The 22,856-nt window shown below is 40.4% G+C and overlaps 1 protein-coding gene across 2 annotated transcripts in view; it reads left to right on the top strand.

The window, feature by feature from the left end:
• The first annotated feature begins 263 nt into the window (after window positions 1-263).
• LOC102289064 (tetratricopeptide repeat protein 28) overlaps window positions 264-22,856 on the top strand; it is a 196,185-nt gene continuing 173,592 nt past the window's right edge. For both annotated transcript variants that reach the window (XM_014333713.2, XM_014333712.2), the window contains exons 1-2: window positions 264-598; window positions 3,100-3,396. In XM_014333713.2, coding sequence (XP_014189199.1) covers window positions 569-598; window positions 3,100-3,396 — 327 coding nt within the window. In that variant the 5' untranslated portion in view covers window positions 264-568. The remainder of the gene's footprint in view (window positions 599-3,099; window positions 3,397-22,856) is intronic.

Genomic DNA, 22,856 nt, shown 5'->3' with positions numbered 1-22,856 from the left:
TCAAACCGATTTCCCAATCCACGTGGCCCTACACGGAAGTCCCAACAATATGACCTGAAGGGAGTGCCTCTGGTGACTGCACAAGGTGAATGCATATTTACCCTCCCCGGTCTACAGCAGAACTTTACTGGCCTCACCAAAAAAAACAACAAAAAAAAAACCCCGACACATTTGATTTTAGTTCTACTATGTAAATGCCCCCCTAAAAATGTCCCAAGTAACACATTATTATCTGGATTTTTCTTCCGCCGTCTCCTGCAGATCTCCCTGCCTCTCTGTGCGCAGCAGCGCTCAGAAAATCCGCTATGGCAACAGGGGGAAAAAAGACAAGAAAAAAAAGAAAAAAGGAAAAGATTTGACAACATGGCGCACTTTCCTTGAGAAAAAAAGTTTCTCCTGAACAGCCACACAGCTCCGTTTTTCAGCCTTTCCTCGCACTTTGTCAACTCTTTCGCTGCAACGTGGACTTTTTTGGCGACGCTTGGAAGAGTTCTCGTTGCGTAAACAGTCACAAAGTCAACAAAGAGTGTGATGGGATGAGAGCGATAACCCGTCGCAGGCAAACGGGATGGAGAAGCAAGCGACTCTGAAAGAAAAGGTAAATTATATATATTAAAAAAAAACCCTAAAACGACTCTTTCGTAGGCTGTCATGCCAGCTGTCATTTTCCAACTTGTTGGTATTTTATTGCCCCCGGATTACTTTTTTACTCCGCGTCCTGGACAGGAAATACCAAATGACCATTCTGTGAAAACCTCGTAAAAGACCTCTATCGATTTTCCAGTCATGCATACAGCACTGTTCTGCACACTGGATGTGTGGGCTGTCCCAGTGCACATAATAACCAGCGTAAATCTGATTTGAATATCGCTCGATTCCAACATTAACTTGGAGCACATTTATTTAGGTTTTGCACGAACAGAAGACTTTACAGTGGCAGATAGTTTCTGTGTATTAACGAGAGAAAATCCACACAGTTCCTCCAGGAGAACTGTGACCATCCTGCAGTCTGGACTACATTACAGTAGGAGAGATAAGTTGCTTTCTCTATCTCTGTCTCCTTATGATTACGTTGTTAGGGTGTCCTCTGTATTGATGTAGGCTTTCAACTCTCCACCCTTCCTGCCCAGTGCTGCCCACATGCAGTGGGCAGCCCCCCCTCTGTATGTTGTAGCAGATTAGACAGCAGAGAGCGGACTTTTCTGTCAAAACCTGCATTCTCTTGGGCCTTGGAAGCACTAATCCATAATAGATGCCTCTCCTGCCTCTCCTTTGGGAGCAAACCTTTGAATGTCAGGCTTGGCGATAGTGTTGGTTGTGTTGCAGATGTCACAAACTCAGCCTGTTTGTGTGTTTCTGAAAGGTGAGCTATGGTTTATATGTATTTATATACACACACAAAAAAAGAAAGACAAAGAAGAAGAAAAAATCTTTAAAAACCTCCAGAGGTTTACCGTACGCGAATTTATCAAACCTCAGGTGCTGAATTTGCTCTTAGAGGTGCAATAGAAAAACGAGATCCCCCCCCACACACACACACACACACACATAAAACCATGATCTTTTCTCTGTTGTCATGTGATACAAAAGGTTATTTAACGGTTGTCATAGAAGCACTCTTTTTTTTCTGCTGCTTCTACTCCCTGGGCCTCTGGAAGTAATTACCAAGCCAGCCCTATCCCAGAATTCAGTCCGAGGAGGTGTGGTGAGAAAGAGGTATAATGGAAGCAAGCCCAAAAGCCAGGCAGCCCGAGATGAATTTCATGATTCAGTAATACTCAGCCAGCCGTCCCTGTTAAACGGACACGACGCTCTCCTACTTACTGTAATCAATCAGATGCTTACCGGTTTGTTGCAGTTAGTAAGATCTGAGTCAGTACAGTTGGTCTTCCTGCTGTTTTAGTGCAAGAGTGGAAAATAAAGAGGGACAGGGAGAAAGCCTTGCACTAACACATATATTATATTTGCTGTGGTAGGAAATTTTGCAGTGCAGTGAAGACGTCTTTATTAGGCTGAACGTCACAGTGATGTTGTTCTTTAAACCGCCATGTGTAACGCTGTAATAAAAAAGTGTGAAAGAAGAACAGCTGTGGACTCTGGGAAGTTGAAGATAAAAGGTTACATGGTAATGAGTGACATCATGACAAACTGTGCTTTCATTTAAAGTTAACATATGTGCAGAAATAATTAAAGTTTGCAGCTAAAGACAGAAAATGTTGTCTGCAATGGTTTTGCACAGCTCTGATTGTTTTGTACAACCTTTATTTAAACTGTAAAAACAACAGATGCCTTATAAAGTGTTTTACTTTGGCCCCTATGCTGTGTCAACTTTTGACTTGAGTCATATTGCAGCAACACATCTGCAAGAGTTGAAGCTGCACTATTTACATACTACCAGGATCACAACCTCGCAACACATGACACAGCAGGAAGAATCACAGACAGCAGTTTCTCCAGAGGCCGTATCGCTAAGCTAGCATGCACAAAAATGAGGCTCCGAGCCTCACTTGCAATTCAGCTGGCAGTAATGTTCTAAATTGCACCCATGTCCTGATGTGACACGTCAAAATATCTGCCGTGAAAAGGGCTTATTGAGCTCAAATACCACAGCACATGCATTTTATTTTGGCACACAGGAGTTTGGCATAGACTCTGGGTCATGCACTCTTTCAAAAACACCCTGCTTCATATTCATTTCATTCATTAACGGTCCCTTGTGCTTCAGGTGCATGTTCTCAGTGCTGCAGTGGTAGCAGTGGGCAGCAGACATTTCTGGCATGTTGCAGGAGCAAAAGCACAGGTGTAATTGATCACAATAAAAATGACTGTGTTCCATTTAAATGAGCCACTTCCAAGGTCCTTTTAGTGTGCGTGTTGGCTCACTGTCGTGGCCTTGCAGGACACTTAATGGAACTGAGCCATCATTAATGAAATTTGCTTCACTTGTGTTTTTCCGACTATGACAGCTTAAAATATCGGCCTTGGAAAAACACTCACCGAGGTCTCTGCTTAATGGAATTCCTCTTGGTTAAGTGTTGTGGGTTTTTTTTCAGTCAGACTGATCAAAGCTCTCCGGCTGCTCCCTGTCCTTTTCTCCAGTTTTCAATCTTCGGTTCTCAGACAGCGGGCAGACCTATCCGGTGCGTTGGAGACGACGGGGCCAGGTACGGTCTGAGCAAAGCTGAGTTCATGGAGAAAGTGCAGCAGAGCAATGAGGCGTGTCAGCGAGGTGACTTTCAGGCAGCCGTTCATTTGTACAGTGATGCACTGCAGGTCGACTCACAGAACTGCATCCTGTACAGTAACCGTTCAGCGGCTTTTCTCAAATTGGGCCAACACCAAGCAGCTCTGGAAGATGCTGAGAAAGCTTGTGAGCTTAATCCCAAGTGGCCAAAGGTAAGTGCACCTCAACAGCCTAAAAAGCTGTGGATTGTCAGAACGAGGGGCTTTTTTTATTTTATTTATTGCAAAATAAAACAACATAAGAAGTGAACCAAACAACTGTTCACGCTACATCTCCCATTTTATGTTTTTTAATAGAAATCATTGACTAGCGCACAAATAGAGTGTCATCAAAGGTTAAATCTAAACTGGGTTATCTAAGCGGCACAGATTGAAATGTTGTCACGTGCCAAATGTGCTTCTTAAAAAACATCTTTTTATAAAAACCGCTGGCAGCAGAGGCAGCTTTTTCAGCGCAGCTGGTAATGAAGTAGCCACATAGTTATATTTTCATTGCATCGCTGTCTTTGCTCACATAAATGAGATCATTTATCTTTAGTTTAAAGTGTATCAAATCCCCATCACGTTTCCACTCCCTCAGTTTCAACCTTGTGGCTTCTGATCAATACAAACTTTTCTGGGGTCTTGTCTTTGATCTTGTCCAAGCCACGTGGACTAACCTGCGATAGATTTCACATTACTCAGCCACAGAGATCACTAGCAGACCAATTCCTCTCAGTGATAGAAATGCATCGATTTCGTGATTTAGCACGCAGAGATACTTTTGTCTCTCCAGCGAGAGATTGATGATAATGTGGTAGAGTGGTATTGATGATAATTTGTCGCTACCAATGATGCATCAGCGGCCACCTCTTCTTTGATCTGAGGTTGTGCGTCTTCGTTTGCTCAGGTAGGTTTCCTCCTCTGTGAAAGTGTGTCATTGCAGTGAGAGCTGACACTGTCACTTCTTATTATGTCGGTAACGTGTGCGTCCTGTCCCATTGTCTGTGGACTTTGAGTGCAGCCTTAAACACACCTATTGTTTACTGTAGCTTTTTATACTTCTGTTGTTGTGATCGTGTGCTCCGGCTAGTCCGATATATTTCACTTGATATTATAAATTTCTGTAACAGTAGTCTTGACTTTATGGTGTCACTTTTCTCTCTTGCATCTCGTACAGTGGGAGAAATTTCACAGAACCTCTGAGGCCTTTGAGACCAAACTATAATTGAAAATCACTGCCAAAATCGTTCGCCTCCTTTTTACACGCTATCCAAGTACAATGAACTCTTTGTGGTCTGACTTGGGGGATGGTTCATTTAATCTGTGTAGCTCTGCTCAGCCTGGATTTACTGCCATTTGACAGTTTTCACTCTCGTGCCCGGGCTTTTGTTCATCGTGATGTTGATGTATAATTTGACCCTTGTGTCTTAGTTTGCAACAGGAAACAAAGGGATTTATGTCAATGTATTAAAAATTACACAATATTGCTTTGCAGAAATTAAATCTCTCGACTCACCACTAGGGGGCAGTCTCGTCAAACCGGAATAGATTTTCAAGGGTTTTTTTTATGTGCAGAACAAAACAGCAGCCACTTTAATTTCCTTGATGCTTTTTTTCTGTCCTCTGAATTAGTGTGTTTAATAAAAGATTAAGGTAGAGCATTTGTGAAAGCAAACTTTCCTGCATGAAAAATGTATAGGTTGATGTTTTGATACATTAAAAAAGAATTTAGCCTCTTTTACTCACATTTTTTTAATCCACTCTGCTGATTATGAATGAATAGTTGTACAAATTACAACTCATGATTCAAAGAAAAGATTCGTAATATCTGCCTTGACACTCATAGTGTTGGCCTCTGGGAAAGAAGGGCTTGGTGGAGTGCAGTCTATCTGCTGTGGCTCGATGTTTGATGAAAGAACAGGGATTAAATCACAGGAGTGTGCTGGCATTCAGATCCTGTGTGAGTACATAATATCATCAATCATACCTCCCTATGACTGCACTTCTGCACTGGCCCATCAAACGGTGACAGGCGTGGTTTTGCTGCCCCGAGCCCCGCGCTGCAGCCCACCCTCCTGAAGCCCACAGCCAGCCTGTGAAGGAGCTCCCTGTCTAATCTGTCAGCTTTCCTTGCTGTAACTGCCAGAAAACACATTCTGAATGAAGAAAGAAAATGTGGGGTTTAATGACCCAAGACAGCTTTAGGCCCTTTGTACCTCTCCCTCTTACTGAATATAAAAAGCTTAAATGAGAACAAAATAGGGTGCCATTTCGTAGACACGGGGCTCACGCGTTGTGTCTGCGCACATTTTTAATCTGCAGCCAGTGATGGAGGGAAACTGCGGCGTACAATGGCGTGTCTTTTGCTGTGCATTATTGATATGGAAGAACAAAGGGAATGATAGTCTTGCAAACTTTTTGATCGACACGCCGGGTGTGTGGCATCACCGTAAGATGGCAAACCTTTCGGCATCTGCTCGCAGTGAGCGTTTTGTGATCCTTTTCTGCGCCTCAAGTGTCTTTTCGCGACTGAGAGGACAATGCTCTTTTCTAGATGGAAATCCGTTGCTGCTCTTCTCCTCCATCTGCTCTCCCCCTCTCAGCACTGCTGTTCCAGTGACATGTTAAACAAACAGGCCTTTCTGTCATCACTCCTATTCTCCTACTTGAGCGCTGACAGGAGAGTTCCTGGGGACCCAGAAGACAACTGGCACCGCAGTATCAGGGGAAACATCTCTATCATTTGCATATCTTCTGATTACAGGTTATGATGGCACTTGTCATGGGTATTCCGTCTCTTCAAATCTTTATTGCCAAAGTTGCAGATTACACCCACTCATAATGGTGGTGAAAAACCATCAAGCCTCATTTTTCACACAAGGCTGCCACACTTCTTCTTCTTTTTTTTTTAAACACATTTATTTCAATCCATTTTTCTTCTTCAGCAGCTTAAAATGTCCATTTATGTCCCAATAGAGAGGCCTTGGGTTTAACTGAGACAATGAGTGTTTGCAATGGAAAAGGTCATGGTGTGTGGAGTGCTGAAAGGGGACTTTAATTACAGCAGCACCATATCCAGTAAATGCGTAAGGAGTGGATGCTGACACCCTGATGGAGCATAAAGCTTCTGTTTCCTGCGGCGTTGGGTGATGACACGGGAGTTTGCTGTCACAGGAAGAAAGGCATTGTGTGTGTGCGTATGATTTGAAGACCTCATCTTTTGCCACTCTCAGCGGTGCTCTACTTTTCATGTGGATGAAAACCACTGGGATGTAATGCTTCCCTGTTGGTATGACTGTCCGTTAAAGCAGCTCTCATCTAATCTCGGTGTGTGTAGAGAATAAAGAAACTAGCTTTTGATATCACGGGGAGAGTTGTCACAGCTCTCGTGCTTTTCTTTGTGCTTTCATTCACACCACCTGTAATGTGGATTTAATTGCATCTTGGTTACTGGTGCTGTTATTTTCATGCTGATTAATAGACTAAAGCTTCTGTAAGCTGGCAAAAGTCTTTTGAAATAATGTGTGAGTCTATGTTTGAAGAGCAGAGAAGGTTTTTGTCATAGTGCAGGAAGATTACAATATGGTATGTGTGGATTCATTAAAGAAACTCAGTTTGTCTACATTTGAATGCCGTTCTGCTCAGTAGCCTTTTTGGGGTCTCACTGGCTGGATGACTCAATCAGTCAGTTTGCGTGTTATCCACACTGAATTATGTCAACAAGGAGTTTTTGGATGGCCTTCTGGTTTCAGTGGAAATGACTGGTTTGTCAGCACTATCATAATGTTGGTGATTGTGGCTTTGAGTGACATTTCTCTGCTGTCGAATGGCTCTGCATGAGATTAGGCACTGCCCTCTGTAGGATGGAATATAATATTTTCGGTGACTTTTTCCTTAGCTGTAAATGCTTATTTGGTTAAAGCATTTAGGTTCATGGATACATGCCTTAAAAAAGTTAATGATACACCATCAGCTCAGGATCAGTTGCCGATTTATTGGCCAGGCATCGGAACCCGCCTTGTTTTGACTGATAAGATGAGATTCGCTGATGCCAGTGGCCGGTGTTTATCTGTTGTGCCACATCAATTTTGGACTTGTTAAATGTTCAAAGACTGTGTGAAGAAGAGCTGAAAGTCGTTAAAGGTGTTCAATTATTTTCTATGATGGAGCTTCTCTGGTGCAAACAGGGAAATAAACAACAAGAACATCATAAACAAAACTGGCATCTTTGGCTGCGTGTATCTGTATGGATTCTTAGTTACTTATTAAAACATGGACAAACAAGCATGGAAATGCAGTATATAAGAGAAAAACAGACTTGGTGCAATTATAAAGACCTTGAAAATCTGTATTTGCTATGACCACCTTTATTCTTCAACACAGCCTGAAGTCTCTTAGGCAAACTTTTGTGTTATTTGTCTTGTAGTCATCTCCAGACTTCTTGAAGGACACTGAATGTAAGTTTTGGGCTCTTTGAGAACCATCTTGGTGCAAAATAGTATTTATTCCTGTCAAACTGTGTTATCTTTGGCTTTTTTCAAAGATTCAACAAATAAAAATATGAACAAACAATGTTTTTTTGCAACATGCTGCTAGTAACAAAATGCCCAAAGATTCAAATTAAAATCGATCCTTTGCTAAGTTGCTGTTGTTGTTGTTATGTGTAAACACAACACTTTTCACCCCCTGAGTTAGATGCATTTTTAATGCTTAAATGATTCATAAACAACGACAAAAACATGCCTCTGATAAGGGTCGGCTACAGGGACTGAACCGAAAATGAGTCAATATGTAAAGAAGCCAACGTCCCGAGAAAAGATGAAAGATCTTTAGAAAGCCCGAAGAATAAAATCATAGAAAAGTCGGGCCCCTTGGAATCAAAATATAAAGAAATGAGGGTTCACTCAAGACCTTTGATCAATACTTTAAAATATCAAAAAGCTAAAAATGCAATTAGGATATGCTGTTATTTTAAGATAATTAATATAAGTGTATTGCACAGGTGAGTTTGCTCATATACTGTACTGGATCACCCCACAAACTGCCTGCAAAATGTAAGTAGAAGAATTAAATGTAAAAATAATGCTAAATTCTGATCTTCACTCGGATGCCACGCTGTGTGTGAATTAATATTAATAATATCCTTTGATGCATATTTATGGTTAGCGTGAGCTGGTTTGATTTGAAGAAACAGAGGACATCAACCTGCATACCTTCCCAAAGTTATGAATAAATAATTATACGATATGAATGCCTCTAGTTAGTCCTGAGAATACCAATAGACAGCAGAGACTCATTATACTGTGCACCATGTTGTCAGATTATTGAGTTATAGAGAAACATGGGGCAGATGATCTCATCTAAAGCAGCATATCTGTTAGAAGATCCCGCTGCAGTGACGAGGCACACTTCATGATTGTAACTGTTTGATTTAATTAGTGCGAATTTTCAGAGGTTGCAGAAAGAGCTCCGACATTTATAATTGAATACGGGGTAAGAATGAAGGAGGAATTTCATATCTACTGAAAAGTCAGGAAAAATGTCCAAAAATGTTAGAAAAAGTTCGAATGAGCGTGTTAGAGGTTTTATGACTTCATGCCACTGTTGTGTTTTTTTGTTTTTTGTTTTTTTGGAATAGGCGTTGGTAATGTTCAATTGTATCACAGTATGCGCAAATTCCCCGCTGCCTCTCATCATGAGGAGGTGCAATCAGGTTACAAAAAAGGGAAAAAGAGAAATCTTCCAGCCAGCTTCCTCTCTCCCACTCTTATTTTCCACTTCACCATGGAGAGAGTAGAGCTATGAACCACTAATAAGAGGGTTCCGTTTCGCTTCTACCCAGCCGAGGGTTGACCTAATGAACAAATCAAATGAATGGCATATAATTATAGGCCAGGGAGGCCGGGACGGACAGAGGGTTGGCGCTAGTGGGCACAAACCTGAAATTATTTGTCTGGAAAATCTGTGAAATAAGCGGGAGCAGTTAAATTCTGACTTTTTCCTTTAGAAGGCCGCTGCGGCTAAGCAGTACAGCACATATGCACCGTGATGGAGGGAAAGTGACCAAACACACACACACACATGTCGGCTGTTTTAATTTCAGCAGCACGTCCTTGGCAGCTGTGTCATTCTTTACGCAGATGAGCTGGAACTTGTACTTACGCGACTGTGTTGCTCCCTCTTACGTGGTATCCACAACACTGTTGCTTCATTGCTACTCATTTTACAAAAAGATGCTTCTTTCTCAAGTCAGCCCATCTTCTTTCCCATGAGCTACTATTTAGTAAGTATGCAACAAAATTTGCTTGAGCTACGACATTGTTATGAATCTGATGGATGCTACTTGCATCCCAAATCTCATTCTCCTCTTTCAGGCTGACAACTCGCTCAAAATTGAACGCATAAACATCGAGCACATCCTGTTAGAACCAGCTCACATCCTCCGTCTGCAGCTTTGTCACGACACGTAAATTAGATCTGTAATATGAGTGATAGAAGATATATCCAGGCTTGCTCATATGCTTATTTGATAGTTGATGTTCTGTTTAGCAGCTTTTTCCTCCCCCTTTTTTTTTTTTTTTAATTTACAGTTTGTCAGAGTCTTTCCAAATCCTGCTTAGCTGGGTTGCTGTGATGGTGGCCAAGTGGTTTTCCTCTCTGCCACCCAGGCTCAACACCAAATTGTAGTGTTTAGTAAAATTTAATCTGCTTTAAAGAAACACCAGCTGTTTAAAAAAAAAAAAAAGGAGGAAATTTAGCATATCTCGTGTGTGTTCTTTATACTAACCACAGGATCTGTACACTATATATCATTATCGCTGGAACTTGCAAAGTTCACAAAGGCAGGCTTTCAGTTTTCAGTGGAGCTTTTCAGGGTGATGTAATTTAGTTTGATATGTGGGTGATGATGACCTCCCTCTCACCCCACAGCTGCCTGTCTCCACACTGTCCAGGGGGCAGAGATGAGTCAGAGCTGGGAGCTGATTTCACTCTGATGATAATGTGCCGGGCCCTATCGACACACCATCAGCACCTACTAACTGCTTAACAGAAATGTCATTTTCACAAATTTCGAGTGTACTCTCTGTGGGTTTTATTCTTTTGGATTTGCTCAGAGCTTTTAATTCAACTCAGTTTTATTTATATAACAGAAATTCACAACAATAGTTGCCTCAGTATGGTTTATATTGTAAAGTAAAGACCCTACAATGTCAGGAAAAACACCCCAATAAATGCATGACCTCCTTTTTCATTTTCAGCATCACTCTGAGACAGGATGTTCCTAATTTTAGAGCTATTGGGTAAATGAATGAAAGGAGTCCTACATATCATGTGCATGCTGAAGGACATATCCTAATCAAGAATGAGTCAAAGATTCCTCACAGTTTTATTGGAGACCTAGGTAGTGCCATTTAAATACATTTCTAGGACTGTAACCTCAGTTTTGATTGGATTTAGAGGTAAATTATAGGTAATCCAGGTCTTTACAACACATGCCTACAGTTTTAATTAACTCATCTTGCTTAATAAATAAATAAAGCTGGGTGTCATCTGCATAGTAATGGAAATGTATGCAGTGTTTTCTAATAATAATTCCTAAGGGAAGCTTGTATAATGTATAATGTCCCAGCACAGAACCCTGTGGAACGCCATAACTAACTTTAGTGTGTGAAGAAGACTCTCCATTTACATGAACAATATGAACAACAGCATCCTCTAACCTCTGTAATAAAATACTGCGGTCGACAGTATTGGATGCTGCACTGAGGTCTAGCAACACAAGAAGAAGGATGAGTCCACCATTTGAGGCCTTAAGCAGATCATTTGTAACCTTTCCTTACACGGTTTTTGTACTGCGATGAGCTCTGAAATCTTCAAATAAACTATGCCTCCTCAGATGATCAGTTAGCTGATTTACTGCTACTCTTTCAAGAATTCTTGAGATAAAAGGAAGGTTAGAAATTATTCAATGATTAGTTAATACAGCTGGATCAAGTAAGACCTTTTAAAGTAATGGTTTAATTCCAGCCACCTTTGATACACAGCTTTATACAGGACTTCATTTTTATAGAGTAACAAACAATTTTTCCAGGCCAAAGGAAGCTCTTCTAAATGAGTGCAATGCCATTTCCTCTTCAGCCTACGTGTTATCTTCTTTAAGATGCTCATTTATACTGAGTCAAGCACGGCTGATTTGTCTTGTGTCTTTAGAAGGCCACAGAGTCGTACGCAGTGAGGATGTAACACTATGAAGAAAATAATCGACCTCTGTGGGAGTAGAATTCATGTAGCTGGTCTTCTCTTTGCTGGTCACAGTGTGTGTTTTAGTTTAACAAAAATCTTTCTTTGTCGTTAACCATTTTGCAGATAAGCTATTTGAAAATTAAAAGCAGCGGTTTCTTTGTCCCAAAGGAAATACAGCATGTCAGCCTAGGTAAGCTCCTCAAATAAGAAACTTTCAATCATGTTAAAGATTTTCTGCGCCCTCAGAATGCTTTTTCACCTCCGAATGCACAAATTGATTACGAGCTTAATAGCTTTTCGCCTGCTATTACATGGGAAGAAATGTCAAAAGAGCCAGAGAAAACCAGCTCGTTGCCATGCTCGTGGCATACCAGTCTGCACCTGATAGTGGATCAGCTTTACAACACTGAGGAAATGAGAAAAACAATTGCACCCTGCTCCTGGCGCATAACCCCTAGGGTTGCACGGATGCTCTTTTTTTTTTTTCTCGCAGGGATTCGTCTCATAAGCAGCTGCATATTGTAGTACGCTGGCCCCTCCTACTTGGAAGCTAAGCAAGGCTCAGGCCTCAAGACCTGGATGTCTCCAGAATTAGCTCAGCCTGTCTCTGCTGCAGGGAGGAAGCGCTCCCATTGGGGAAATGGGGTAGAGCAGAGAGCAACCTGCAAGCAGCCCATTAGTATACACCGCATAAGCATGGCAAGATGAATAGCAGAGCTGAGAGGCTTCCTGGTCCTCTTGCCTTCACTTCTGAACTTTAGGTGACTGAAACACTCGTTTTTTTTTTCTCTTGTGTCAGATCCAGCAGAAAAAAGAAGAAAAAAACATCTTTCTGCTCATGCATAACATCACTAAAGCATTGTGTTATAGTACACTGCCTGGATTTGGGTTGGACTTACATCCTCGTGGAAACTAATCCTCTTCTAGCCTGTGGTCTGTTTCATGGAGCACCTTTTTGTGATGTAACGTCCTTCCATGAGTCATACGCCCTGTTTCCTCCCAGTGAAATAAATGGGCAGGGATAAAGGTGCCACTAATGTTGTTCTCAGGTGGCAGACTGGCCTTTTTGGAAAGACGTACTGCAGTGGTGTGAGAAAGTCAGCACCAAAATAGTGCTTACATGAAAGTAATGAATCATGTGTACATTTAGGTGTGTGTCAGACTTGTCCTGAAAGACTTCTCTGTTCAGTTTATTGCAGAAACTTTGCCATTATCCAGTTAGCTTGCTGTTTCTTATTCTAATAAGAAACGGAAAACTTTAGGAACATTTTAATGTAATATAATGTTTCTTTTTTTATATACCTGTAATTACAAAAACCATAGGGAATTGCATTATTGTTTACACTTGCTGAAATAAGGCACCCAAATGCATTCTGAATATTATTTGAGAAATGCTCCACTCAAATTGTATCTCCCACTCACCCCTGCGGGCTTAAAAGATGTCTGTAAATAGTTCCCAGTTTTCTCACTGATGGATAACAGCGACTGGCGAACAGCAGCCGGGGAGGCGATGCTTTTACGAGATGAGCGTCTCTCCTCGGCGTTTCTATCGGTTACAACTGCAAAAGGCATCTTTATATTAAGTGGGAGAGTTAAAAATAAAAAAAGGCATCCCTCCTCGTTATTGCAAATAGGAACAGGCAGCATTACTTTACACAATACAGCGCTGTAAAATGCCAGCTAATACAAAAACAATATGTCTCTTCACATCTGTCACCGTTTCATTAAGAAGCAATCACTTAATGTATCGCTAAAAAACAAAGTCCTATTTGTTTGCGTTGCTCATCTGGAACTGCGACATGAAATCTAATCAGCCTTCAGTTTAAGTATGACCTAATGTTGCCCATTAAGAGTTGCGTGGTCACAATTTTTCTGCAATTACTGACTTAACTGGCATGTTGTTTATGATTAATGACAGATAATTTCTGATAAACAATGAAAGTTTGGAACAAAGAGTTCAGCAGGCACAAGATTATGTTAACCTGCTTCCGCGGTGATCGCAGATTTTGCCACGAGACGGTAGGCGCGACTGTTTAATATTCAAATCCAGCCCAATGAAAGATGAAGCTTCTTTTTCTGTCCAAATATCTTGGCGTGTAATGGCCTTCAGCCTAATTCGTTCATCTAAAGTGCTCCTTCTAGATCTCAGGGCTCGCTTTTAGGCAGCTAAATTACTCATTTGTGCCAGGTTATTGCAATTAGCCGTTTGAGTGTGTGCACTGTTGTGTCTTATGTAGATACCCTCTAATTCATTCTACTCATAATGAGTTTGACAGGGAAACAACAACAGCAGCGGCGGAAAAATGGAAACGTCTGGGGAGAAGTATTAGCTAAAAAGAGGAAACATGGAGTGCAGTTGGTGTATTTCTGTGTACAAATCTGACAAGTGACTCCTGTGTAAAAGCCATAATTTTAGTATTCAACCAGAGGCTTTGTTTAAAGCAAAAGGCACACATGTTGCTGTTTCGCTGTCTGGAAAAATATCAATCTTTGTTCAGAAGTGAAACGTCTTTGGCGCTGATGCTGATGCTGCACTGTTTTTCTTTCAATCTGACGGCATCTGCTTGTGCCGACTTCATATCCTAGTGTAATCTTACCAGGTCAGACCTATAACATTTCCGTAGTATTTTCAAAATGGCACAAGTCAGCCATCACATTAATGGATAAGCATGCTTAAAAATGGGCTGCGCATGTCTCGTCTGCAGCTTGAGTTGGTCAGCCTGCTGTACTTTAACGCGTATTATACTGGTTAATGAATGGTAATAAAAAGTGTTTCCAACTCATTTTTTAGTGTTTGTCTGAGGTCTCTGACGAATCTCACAGACGTCTCAAAGCTGTTCCTTTTATCAGTCATATGTTCGAGTTTTTTCTGTATACAAGACAAAATGTTAATGTGATATTTTAGAAACAATGCTGATCTTTGATCTCAGAAGGGACAAGAGACACAGTACGGGAGTCTTTAAGGGAATTGTTGTTTATTCTTCCCTTATTAGCTTGTTTATTACTTACAGGTTTTTCCAGAACCTTTTCCTCTTAGTTTAAGGTGCGTTATATCTGCAGGATAACACATGCATTAACACATGCCACTTTGATAAATGATCCTTGACATGGCGACAGCATTGATCGGGATCTAAGAGCAGACAATACTGTGTTATTCACTTCAGACCGGGGAGCTGTCATACACACTCACAGCTTATAATGTCCCATGTTTCAAGGATGTCACACACTGTGGGGGATAAACTTGTAGCAGTCATGGCTTTTCTCTCTTCTCTAATCATGGAGGTTGATATCTGAGCATTGTGGTGGTTGGATCGCCAACATTTCACCTGAGTGTACTTTAGACCATACTGTATATGAACCAGTGACAATTCTAGAAGAGTGAAGGGCATGGATGGAGATATTTGATCCTGTGGAATGATACAGGATGGACTCATTACGCCTCTTGCACTGAACTGTGAATTTGTACAGATATGCATTACAAACCAATCAATATATTTTATGGCCATAGTCGAACAGGGCATTACTGTTCCAGAGGGAACACTCGGACCAAACACCTGATGTTTCTAAGTCCGCACTGAATCCTGTCTGCAGCTTACAGCATCCACTGAATACCAACACTGCGATGCATTGTGTACTTGGTTGCAGTAACCCAACCTGATGTTATGATTCTGACAATACTTGCTGCCAGAACCACATGATGTCTGCTGCATTCATCTGCCACGAGTCTTTTTCCCACAAAGAAAATGTTTTGCAGGGTCTCATATTCTGCTCTTTTCATTGTACATCTTTGAGATTGCTGCTTTCAGCAGAGCACCAAGCTCTACAATCTTTGCAGTCCTCAAACCCTGCCCTCCTCAAATCCACAATCATGCCTTTTGCATAGTCTGTAAGATCATGTTTGAAGCCCTTTTTTGTTAACCCATTCAAATGCAAAAACAAGCACTGAATTGGAGTTGCTGTTGTATGCACCTGTTTACGTAGTGATACATATGCAAATGGGAAGTACCACTTACGCTGCAGAAACAAGCTTTTGTTGATCATTTGAGCGTGGAGATATGTATTTGCATGAAACAAAGTCTGTCACAGAGGCAACGCAAAAGGAATGAGGCTTGTCTAGATTAGACAATACACACACAGTGAGTTAGAGTTGATTTGTTAATTAATGTATCAGTTAACTGCAAGTCAAAATTGATTTCTGGTTTGTTTATTTATCGATCTGTTTATCAGTCAGTCATGTTACAACACTTCTCTTGTTGCAGGAACTGAAATAAATGATGGCTTTGCCATTTTCTGCTAGTTAAACAAGCAAGTTCAACAAATCCAGATGCTAGCTTTGGAGAACATTTGTTTTATGTGTAGCCGGCGTCAAGAAAGATGCAGAAACAGCTAAAGCAAGCTCTCATTTGAGCTTTTTAATGGAGTTTATTGGATGGTTAGACTACTGAGTCACAACACTTCCTTAACCATAATGAATGCATCCAAGCCTCATCACTAATGACTGGTTAGTCGCCATGCGCAACCAAATATAGACTTCTGTCAGCCATTTCATTTGGTCTGGTTGGCTCTGTTGGCAGTTTTTTTTTTCTTTGTTTCAAAAAAATCCTCTGCCTCAGATGTTGGTGTGTTAAGTAAAATGCTAAAAGGCAACCCTTAATGGCAAAATCCATATTCCCATTAAACAGGAGGGCAGCTCTGAAGCATTCTCCTGCTCATCCTGGCCATTCCCTGGGTGTTCAGATAGGGAAAAAAAATGGCTCTGTTAGAGGTAAATAAAGAGCCGGTTATGATTAACACTGAAAATTACCTTGTAAAAATAAGGTAAGTATGAGTTCACATAAAGATATTTGTATATCACTTTATATGATGGTATTTAAAGCTAGATGAATCATTTGTATCCATTCATTTATCCAGCTGTTCATTTTCTTAATCATTTAGTTGAAACTCACTTTTTGGAGTTAAAAAGTTGCACCTGCGTGTGTGCAAAGACATAATAACAGATTGTGTTAAAGCTTCTCCTGTCAAACTCATCACACAGAAAGCTTATGTTATGAATGTAATGAAAGGTTAAGCATCACTACCAAGGGAGTACCACTGAATTACCTGCATTCATCTAGCAGCTATTATGCTACCCCGCTGGGAACCGTTGGAGCAGGTGGTGATTCGGCAACAAACAATAGATTGTCAGTCAGTAAATGTGATGTTAAACTGATGTTACTGTACTTAAAAAACATGTAGTTTCAAAGAAACCATTTTCCAAAGAAAAGCGGAGGATGATCATGTCCACCCAAAGCAGCAGCGCATCATTCATGTGACCCTCCACCCTAAATTTAATCAAAATTGCACCCAGTCTTTCCCAAACTTTATTATTATGATTATTATTATTGGTTTATTGAGGCTGTAAGCATGTGAGTACTTCAGTCCTGTGCCATCCTCTCCAAAACTCCTATTATTCGCAAGTTTACTGTCTTACATGAAAGACTGCAGGAAAGAATGTGTCAGGTTAACCTTGGAGAATTGCTACCATGATAATTCTGGTCTGCACAGCTCCAGCATGTCTGTTTATTATTGATTAATGCTACCTAATTAGCGCTTGGCACCTAGCTATGTTGGTTAAATGATGTAAGTTTGTGAAAGCCAATCTGAAAGCTGTAAAAACAATATTATTAAAGAAACATGATTCGCTTGTTCGAGACTTTGTAGCTGCAAAGACCTCCGCACAGATATAATTAGAGCGGTACATTTCTCTGTAGTTATTTAAATGGTATGATCAATCAGATGCTTCGAACGCTGGCTGTTGGTGTCTTCCAGTTAATGAAGCTCACTGGAAATAGGTGCAGCCAATGAGATCTTTGCAACATAGTGTTTTCTCCATTTTACGCCAGACGAGGGGCCAATCAGTCACTTTAATTGTGACGCGTTTTTAGTTCTCTTCTGTCCTCCATTCATCTTTTGACCAAAATAGCTTTGCGAATGTGAAAACAGGAATTTTACATGTGACTGTTTCGTCAGCTTTTGCATTTTTCTGCCACGCAGCAACGTCACCGCTCTCATTGTGCTAAACATTGTGAACTTCTCTTTGATAAAATACAGTGCGGAGGCTGTTGAATCAGCCATGAAATTCTCTCTTCTATTGTGTCAAAGTGTGTGTGTGTGAAGCGACCCATTGGAAATGAGGTCAGAACCTTCAGAGTGCACACGGTCCTTGGGAAACTCGTGTCTAACAATGAGCTGAAAACAGGAAACTGATGGGGAAGTTTGTCAACAAAGCTCGGAAATGACCTCTTTTCTCTGTGTCATGGTCGCATTTGTAGCTGCAAAAGTCAAAACACTCAGAGGAAGTTTTTACTTTTTACTCGATAACGTGGAGAAATGTAAACACAGAATATAATGCTTCAAGTACCAGAATTTAACATCACACGAGAGACCAAGAAGAGAGCGTTACAGCGCTCACATCTGTTAGTCGTGTCTGCCAGCGGTGATGCATGAGCCATTATGAAGACTCGTAATAAGCAACGCTTATGTTCAGTGAGCGCACCACAATGTAAATGTCCTATATTTATCCCATGTTATCGTGGCCTGTGCCCAGCCTTTCCAGAATTTGCTTACAGATACACGTGCACATAATTAAATATACATGTAAAGACGATAAGGATATTTCTAATTACTTCCACAGTTTTCATTCATCATAAATAGAATAAATTACTCATTTAGACTCGGCATCGGGATGTTTTATTTATGATGCAGTCTCCTTTCGATTTCATCTGCGTGCTTCGTGTAATTGCATATTTGCACCACCACGGCTCGCTTTCCCCGAGCAACACTTATAGCACAGCACATCCATTCAGTGCCACGTGGGATTTCACCATTTCAAAGTCTGTCATTAAACACTATTACACCATTTGGGTCTGTTTGTGGAAACATTTCATTTTTAATTTCAGGCAAACTGGGTCAACAAATGGTTGGGATGTGTTCATTTATCATGCCTTCATAACTTGGCGTCTTATTTTTTCAAAGACTCCGTTAGCTAACGTCACAGCAGTCATCTAATGTCTCTGGAGTCCACACCTGATGTTTAGTGGATTACAGGTTACATGGTTAACATTAGTTACATTAGTTTAAATTGGGTTACCTGCATTAATATAGGAAGTATACGAGTGTGTTCACTTCATATCTGTCTATCCAGCTAGCTGTTTATACACACAGTTACTCACTATGCAGTTAGTAGTCACCACTAACATCAGAGTGATATTCATTTCACATAGCTGAGCAACATCAGCATCAGGAGATTTCCAACAGCGACTCCTAGTTCGTGGAGGGCTAAATGCATTTAAACCCACAGGGCTTCTACATCATTCACTGTTAAACAGTGCTTTTGTTTTCGTTTTTTTTGACATGGCTTTTGTGGAAATTGCTCGTTCCAAAGAAGGAAAAACCATCAATTAACAAATCATAGTTCTGGAAAGTATTAATCTACAGTAATGTCCAAAAGTCCTAAGCCACCCCTCATTCTTTTACATTTTGCTTGGAAAATGGGCAATAGGAGGATAATTTGCATAATTCTAACATGCTTAAAAGTCAATATTTGTTATGACCACTTTTATTCTTCAGCACAGCTCGAACTCTTTCAGTAAAGAGTCATAATTTTAAGTAATCTTCAGAAGTAGTTTCCCAGGTTTCTTGAAGGACATTCAAAACTTCTTCTTTAGATGGTGGTTGTTTTTGCCTGCAGCTCTGGGAAAGCCAATCCATGAATCGTAATGTTTTATTGTGAGTTTTTCTACCCAGCTATGATTTAGTACATTAGCAGTGTGTTTGGGAAGACAGTCATACTGAAACATGGAGGTGCTGTCCAGGTGATAATGCATAGTGGATCAAAATCTGACTGTACTTTTCTGCGTTCATAATTATATCAATTTTTGACAAGATCTTTAATGCATGCAGTGAAATGCAGTCCCAAACCATGACAGAGCCTCCATAGTGATGTACAGATGGCTGCAGACACTCACTGTTGTACCCCTCTCCTCTGTACACATTCAGATACTGTTAATCAGCTGTACATCTTTTTTGTTTTTTTAGCCCTACTGCCACTTTCTAATTTCCAGTTTCCTCAATTTTTTTTAAGGACACAGTGCACACGTGCTGAGATAAGCAAAGGTTTTGGGTAATAGCTTTTAGGGAATCCTCTCGTTGGTGCCAAAATGCTATATTATGCCTGTCAAACTGTGCTATCTTTGGCTTTTTTCAAACATTCAACTATAAAAATGGGAACCAATCTGTGTTTTGTAGCTTACTAATAGTAAAAAGCAGAAGCAAAATACAAAGAAATGAAGGGTGACTGAGGACCTTTTCGCAGTACTATAAATTATTCTCAGATACAACCCAAATATAAATGATATTGGCAAAAAAAAAGGCAATCCCCAAATTAATCAAGTCATGCACATTGCTCCTTATCTTAGAGATGTCGACGTGTGCAATTACCGAGCCTGTGTTCAGGAGTGCAAAATGTGCAAAATGCTATTATTTAAAAAAAGCTCCTGTCATAAAGTCAGACATGCATAGTTTAGGAACTGTTTGATGGTTTGATCAGTTTGCCATACCTCAGTGTCCATCCTTTTCTTCATGATGAGGTCAAATTACTCTGTATTAATGTGCCTGCACTTCCCTTTGAGTATTTTCTGTCTTTGTTTTTTATCGTCTGTGTTGCAGAGTAGTTTTATGACTAATCTGTCTGAGACTGCTTTCATCAAAGCCTCCTTTATCCTTCTTGCCAGTCCCAATTTATTTCTTATTATTTCATGTACTTTTACGTGTGACATCCCAATTTCCAGCTTTTCCTCAGGGACACCATCAATAATCACATTACTCCTCTGAGATTGATTTTTCAAATAGTCCCCCTTTTCCTCTATCCTTTAAAGTGTCTCAACCGATTTTGCCATTTTCCTACAAGTGGTTTCGCATTTATTTATTTTTATTCTTACAAGACACTTTGTCCCAACTTTCCAATTTTTCATGAGAAACTATACTGGTCTAGAGTTCCTGTTTCTCTTTAAGTGCATTTTCCACTCTACATGCACTCTTTGAGCTATTTCCAACATAATATTTGCTGCCTTTCTTTGCTGATCAAGCTGCACTCTGTAAAAGTCCTTTTCATCAGTTGAAAAGCAGAAATTGTTGCTGGCTGTTCCTCTGAATATTTCTGTACTAGGTAGCATGTCGTTATTGAAACACTAAATAACAAGCCTGAAACTAGAAACCGTGAAGCATATGCTGCTATATTACAACAATGGTGGTGTTTAAGTGTAAGAAAATATATTTTATGAATTAGGTCCATAATTTGTTGCCTCTGTACACCACCATGGAAAGTCAATATGCAATTGGAGTGCAAAAAATGTATTAACCGTTTAAGAATTATAGCCAGTTTTATAGTTCGTTTAACAAATGACATATAAAGTATATTCAAAGTGCTCAATTTGTATTTTAAAGCATTTTACTGTAATTTGAAATATGAGGTCCAAACAGATGTCAGTGCATCTTAACTGTTACTTCAGAAAAACAACATCATAGGTAAAGAGGAAGGTGAGTCATTATCAGGGTATACAGTACAATCAAGAGATGCCTTCATGAATGGAAACACAGAGGGTTTACAACAAGGTACGAACCACCACTTACACTTGAGACATGGAAGGCCAGATTAGTCTTCTTCAGAACAGATTGAGCTTCAGCTAATCTGCTCAGATTCAGCCCAAAACTGTAAAACAGATCAGCCAAAGAATACTGCAGAAAAGTAACTCAAGGGTTTCTCAAGGCAGTGAAATAAGATGTTCTTCAAAAGTCAGTCAGTTGCTATTAAACCAATAGAGCATACTTTTTAGATATTAAATAGAAAACTGAATACAGAAGCACCCACACAAGCAGTAACTGAAGGCAGCTGCAGTAAAGGACCAATCAGAGCTTTTCAACTGAGGGAACAGTGTCATGGTCCTGGGCCAGGTTGGCCCAGCATTCTTAGTATTCGTGTGTTTTGTATTTTGTTCTTTATTTATGCCTTAGTTCCTAGGTTGTTCTGTTAAGATGTTCCCTATTTGATTACCCCTGTGTGCCCCTCTGTGTATCTGTGAGCCCTCCTTTCCCCTCGTGTTTTATTCCATGTTTTCCCCAGCCCGTTGTCTGTGTTCTCTCTCCTCCTGTCTGAACCTCTGTGTACTTCCTGTTTTACTTTGACAGTCTCTCGTCAGTATGCGTCATGTTGTGGTCACTCCTGCCCTGTCTCGTTATGATTATCCATGTCAGCTGTGTTCCCCGTGTGCTCCCACTTTCCTCGTTAACCTTCTGTGTATTTATGTCCGCGTCTCCCTCAGCTCTGTGTCGCGTTCTCCCTCATGACTACTTGCCCCTCCGTGTGTTTCCTCATGAGTCAGTGCCTTTACAACTTCCCAGTGTAGTTTCATGTTAATTTGTATCGCCTTTATTTTCCGTCAGCAATAAAGCTGTATTTTGAGTTGAGTCCTGTTTCCTGTGAGTTTGGTCCGATTCCTGCCTGCACACATGACAAACACAGCATGCGGTGATGTCAGTGGGTTCTGGGCTAAAGGCACTTATTGATCCCAAAGGATTTTCATTCAAGTATTAAAACCAGTCCTTATATTTAAAATGATGTTAGTCTGTTCAGTTTATTTCAAGTCTTTAAAAAATTGGGTACTGTGTATAAAAATGTCCATATGTTTGTTAAACTTCTTGAGTTAAAGCTAACCCTGTATGTACACCATGTCCTCTTATGCATTTTCAGTGTAGCTTCTTTTTTTCTACATTAAACTGTGTGTGTGTGTGTGTGTGTGTGTGTGTGTGTGTGTGTGTGTGTGTGTGTGTGTGCGCGTGTGTGTGTGCGTGCTGTGGGCTGTGAGCTGTCAGGGTAGTGGAAAATAAAGTAATTCTTCTGTGAGTCCTTGGCTCTGTTGATTTTAAAGCAAAGCATAATTAAAAACAATATGTACAGTATGTGATGGTGCTGCGTTTCAGGGGAATTAAATTCTCTTTTGCCTGACATGTTTAATTAATAAATAGGCACGTTTTGCTAATTAAAGGCTGATGGCTTTGCAGAGGTCAACACAACCCTGACAGCTGGACTCTACAAGTCATAAACGTAGGGAACTACTGTTCACTGGATATTATGGATTTATATATTCCAAAATATTTATCCTTGGGATTTTTATAACACTATGATTTTGATTGAATTATGTCTTATAATGGTTGGACTCATAGAGTATTAATATGTATCAAAAAAGGTTTTGCCTATGTGCCCTCCATCCTGTAGACAAGACAGAGCATTTCAAGGCTTAAACACTTACACACACACACACACACACACACACACACACACACACACACAC

The sequence above is a fragment of the Haplochromis burtoni genome, unplaced genomic scaffold (assembly GCF_018398535.1).
Source record: "Haplochromis burtoni strain Fernald_Lab_line unplaced genomic scaffold, NCSU_Asbu1 Contig_62, whole genome shotgun sequence".
Classification (NCBI taxonomy): domain Eukaryota; kingdom Metazoa; phylum Chordata; class Actinopteri; order Cichliformes; family Cichlidae; genus Haplochromis; species Haplochromis burtoni.
The sequence above is the reverse complement of the archived record's forward strand: the minus strand, read 5'-3'. Positions and strand labels throughout refer to the sequence as shown.